General features: G+C 40.4%; 1 protein-coding gene across 3 annotated transcripts; it reads right to left on the reverse strand.

Moving 5' to 3' along the window:
• Nucleotides 1-2,291: 2,291 nt before the first annotated feature.
• Nucleotides 2,292-3,919, reverse strand: LOC109533483 (carbonic anhydrase 3). 3 transcript variants are annotated; one of them, XM_048662582.1, is made up of 5 exons: nucleotides 3,751-3,919; nucleotides 3,547-3,696; nucleotides 3,367-3,496; nucleotides 3,209-3,314; nucleotides 2,292-2,312 (listed from the first exon to the last, which is right to left on the reverse strand). In XM_048662582.1, exons 1-5 carry the CDS (start codon nucleotides 3,773-3,775, stop codon nucleotides 2,307-2,309), a joined length of 417 nt encoding a protein of 138 aa, XP_048518539.1. In that variant the 5' UTR covers nucleotides 3,776-3,919; the 3' UTR covers nucleotides 2,292-2,306. The 3 variants fall into 3 exon arrangements, with proteins under 3 accessions (XP_048518539.1, XP_048518538.1, XP_048518537.1); XM_048662581.1 differs by lacking the exon at nucleotides 2,292-2,312 and adding an exon at nucleotides 2,830-2,930; XM_048662580.1 differs by lacking the exon at nucleotides 2,292-2,312 and adding an exon at nucleotides 2,976-3,101.
• Nucleotides 3,920-4,257: the final 338 nt, after the last annotated feature.

A 4,257-nucleotide genomic window follows, 5' to 3' on the forward strand; every position in this document is an offset into this window, starting at 1 on the left:
GTCTCGAGTATCGGTCCCTTCAGCACCAAGAGTAAGGCTGGCTTCGATCGACAACGAACGGGATATACGAGCTGACAAACTGGACAACATATACGACGCTTTACAGAAGATGACGGCCAGTTGTAATAGTACTCGCCTGCCAACTCAGGAAGCCCCACAAAGAAGGAGCATAAGGTGCTTCAATTGCGATAAATTGGGACATATCAGGAGTGAGTGCCGCAATAGAGCACGAAGTCCGTCACCGTCGCCCAGGAAGCCCAGCGGTGACACTAACATCAGAAGGCCGCAGGAAAACTAGTTCCGGTCAATGTCCGGGGGCAATTGGCCGGGACCATGAAGACCCCCAGGATCATCAAAATTGAACACCGCTCAGGAAGACTGCACGGAAATGCCGACGCACTATCCAGAAGACCGTGCAAAGAGGACTGTAGGCATTGTCAAAGAGTAGAACAGGCGAGAGTCACCTCAATACGAAGAACCAAAGTAGAGCTTAATGAAGGGTGGACTACAGAGGAGCTTAAACGAGAACAAATGGAGGACCCAATAATTGGACCCATTCTCAAAGCGAAAACTGAGGTAAAAAGGCCAGAGACAGACATAATCTCTTATAAGAATCCACTCCTGAAGGCATTGTGGGCTCAGTGGGACTCTTTAATACTGGAGAATGGCTTATTAAAGAGAGCCTGGGAAAGTGCCGATGGCAGATCTGTCGTAAGCCAATTTGTTGTTCCTAAGGACTTGTTCCTAAGAACAAGAGATCAGAGGCTCTTAAAGAAATGCACAATGGAAAAAGTGGAGGACATTTTGGAATCAATAAATTATCGCGAAGACGTAGAGTAGAGAGTAGTAAGTGCGAAGCATGTTGTGCCACCAAAAGTCCTCGCACGAGATCAAGAGGTCCAATGGTTCAGTGCACCGTAGGTGCTCAATTTGAGAGGATCGCGATTGATGTAGCAGGGCCGTTTCCACAGACCGAGGCCGGAAACAAATACATTTTAGTTGCAATGGATTACTTTACTAAATGGCCTGAAGCTTACGCCCTTCCCAACCAAGAGGCAACCATCTGTTCGGGACGAACAGTTTTAAAAGGAGGGCAGTGTTGCGGCTTGATTTTTAGCGCACAGCGGCAACGCAGCTTCCAGCGTTTTCGGGACGCCTAGCTCGATACTTCGAGAACGAACGGCAATAGTCGATTGGGCTATGGAAATTCCGAAAAATGGAGAATCTTCGCAGGTCGTCGAGAGCCCTTGCGCGCTAATATAAATACGGCAAGGCGACCGGAGTGAGTTAGTTAATCAGACAGCTATACAGTGAAATATTTAAAGCGATATTCAGAGTGTGTTCGATTCGCGAGCTATAGTTTTGAGTTAGTGATTTTTATAGTTAGTATTTGGGAGTTCAATAAATTGTTGTGCTTTTTTTATTTTTTTACTCGAATCATTCGAACCCCGGAAAACGTAACAATATGTTGGTTCCCTTATTCAAGCAAAAAAATACAGGGCGATTCAAAATTGGCGTCATTCCTCTGGAGGTGTTGTCTGGGGGTGTCTTGGGAGTACAGAAAAATTAGAAAAAAAAAGTGTTATTAAAAACTCAGATATTTGCAAAAAACTAGATCAGAAGGATGGCAACAATGTTTTTCAAGGTAAGCTGCCTAATTAATATTTCGTAAATACCTGTTTCCTTGTAATTATTAAAAACTCCGGAAACTATGGATAAACATAAAGCAAAGAAAATAAAAGACACAATAACATGCGTTGAGGTTAGGATAAAAGTGTCACCTTGCGGTCAGTACCGCGACAAAACAGCCCCGAGTGCTGCCATCTTTTTGGGGCAAATGAGTTATATACCTAAATAGGTCACAACTGCCATCCAAAACCTCCTGTTAAAGGTTATGTATCATTGATCAATATTATTGATCCAATAAAATACAATTCTATTGTTAAAACACAAGTGTTCCCAAGAGCAAGAAGTCCTGCCCGTTTCACTCCAAACATCTTTGTGTCCCAATCACTTTGAGTCTGTGCTCATATTTTGAGCAGCTTCTCGTGTTCGGCTAATTAACTGCTGCTCAATTTGAACCGGTGTTCGGAACATCAGATATTTAATGTGTTCTAGTGTCTTGCGCATATTACATACATGGTAGGAATGTAGGCCCTTCCTCGGGGAAGTTATCGAGACAATTAAGTATCCGGTGTTTGAGAAAGTGCAGTTCTAACAAAATGCTTCAAGTCCTCCTGGAGGGCTCAGCTGCAATAATCTCCAAAAGCAGGTATTGGAACCTCTAGGTCTGGAAACCGAGCACCTTAGACCTTTAGGAGATTCAAAGTAAGCCAAAGTCTGAGAAATACTTGTTATTATTGACAAAGGCTGTCTACCTGTAACTATCTGTTAATGACAAAAAACATAATTGCCGCTCTGACTTGATCAAAAAATTGTAGAATTGAAATTCAATTTTTCAACTGTTAATATCTTATTGAAATTTTCGAAAAAAAAATTTTTATATTTTTTTCGTACTCTCTTAGTAGCGCGCTATATACCCTTAAAAGGAATGACGCCAATTTTGAATCACCCTGTATAAAAAAGTACCAAATTCCATCCATTCCATTCAAGAAATCAATCTGTATGAAATCCAACCACCTTCCAAGAGGAAGAAGTAATACAAATTTTGAAAATCAAGAAAAATGGAAAAATTTGCATCTCAGGAGCGAATGGTTTTCGGACAACAAGGTTTTCAAAGTTCTTAAGCAAAACATGCATTGATCAGTAAATATCTGAAAATTCTTCAAATCCTGATGTTCTCCTTTAAAACATTAATTTCCTCTGTCGAGTCACGGACAAACCGGTTTTTTTTTATTATGGAGTGGTGGCACCTGTGAAGAATTCTGAATTACATTGGTCCATTATACGAACAGTAACGATGGTCGATACTGTAAAGAAAATGTTGAAAAAACTTGAAAATGTTGCAGTCGAAGATTTGTTAGCTTCGTTTGGTTTTCTCTATTATCTATTGCTCATTTTTTTCTCTTGCATCTCTATTTTATTGTTCTCAGGTGCAGTCTTCAGCTTTATGGATTTTGCCTTCTCGTTTTATATTTGGCCTAAAGTCAACTTTATTTAAATAGATAGAACCGCTCTGTACCTTTATTCCGACACCCCGTAAATTGAAGGTGCATTTTAATTGTACCTTATGCTTAAATAGACTTACTAGGAGTAAAATGGCCATAACTGTAATCCCATACGGATGCTCCAGGGCATTTTCGAATGTCCCATAGCGGTCTGCATAGAAAACGCAGTGCATCTCCAAGTCATAGCTGCAAACGCAAACTATTCTACTGTAATCTTCGTAAAACAACTGAAATATACCGGATTCCATCGAGAAAGTGTTCTCCTGGCCAATGGAAATGGATATGGTTTAAGGTGTAATTCCTCACCAGACCTCCTCCACATATTTTCGGACGGTCGCAATGGCAGGTATTGGGAAAAGTGCAGCGTACTGAAATATCGTCCCGTTCGATCAGTTTTCAGTCACATTTTATCTCTTACTTGTAAAGCCAGTATTTTCGACTTTTACGTTTTGAAGTTCATGAAAATTGCGGAATTTCAGCGCTGGCAGCTCGATGTGGTACGACAGCCGCTTGAACAACGGTATTGGAGACTGCAAGTGCCCCATGCTGCATACTCCAGTCCATTTTCCTGGATTATTTTGAAAACTGGTAGAGTCTACTTTGGTTCTGTTTCAAACCGTACCTTTTTTCTGGATTTTCCGGGCCATTTCTGTTGATAAAACTGGAATGTTTTCACCTGATTTCTAAAGATCAATGCGGATGATGCAAGTGGTGAAAGGAAATGTTCGAGAAATACAGGAAATTTAAAGTGATTGATTTGTGACAGTTTTTCAAACAATAAAGGTGTGCTAAAATGAGAAAACTTTTGTAAGTGGGTTTTCGGGTTTTTTTCTCTTTATCTACTAGTCTTCACCAATTTTTATAAATTTTAAAACCTCTGTTTTATGCAATTAAACTTCGAACTAATTTCTACAACAAAAATCATATAACCGCTCACAGGACTGGGAGCATGTAGCCTTTTTGCAGAAAAAGGTTATCAATGCAGGTTTCAGTTGTTTGCTATTACGGCCCCAACTAACCCTAATTCTGTATTTATTGGAGAACAAAACATGCATAATCCCGCCCAATTTCGCTTTGACATCTTTGAAATTCGGAACATGCAGTGAGCTTTTGAGGAAAAATAAAACGA

This window comes from Dendroctonus ponderosae, unplaced genomic scaffold (genome assembly GCF_020466585.1).
Source record: "Dendroctonus ponderosae isolate FM_Combo_2020 unplaced genomic scaffold, Dpon_F_20191213v2 Dpon_F_20191213_11, whole genome shotgun sequence".
Classification (NCBI taxonomy): domain Eukaryota; kingdom Metazoa; phylum Arthropoda; class Insecta; order Coleoptera; family Curculionidae; genus Dendroctonus; species Dendroctonus ponderosae.

Coding starts and splice junctions, on each gene's coding strand:
- LOC109533483 (XM_048662580.1), bottom strand. CDS start 3,775: ATGGCCCGGAAAATCCAGAAAAAAG. Junction 3,315..3,366: donor CACTTTCTCGATGGAATCCG/GTATATTTCAGT, acceptor TTGCGTTTGCAG/CTATGACTTGGAGATGCACT. Junction 3,102..3,208: donor TTATGGCCATTTTACTCCTA/GTAAGTCTATTT, acceptor AGTTGACTTTAG/GCCAAATATAAAACGAGAAG.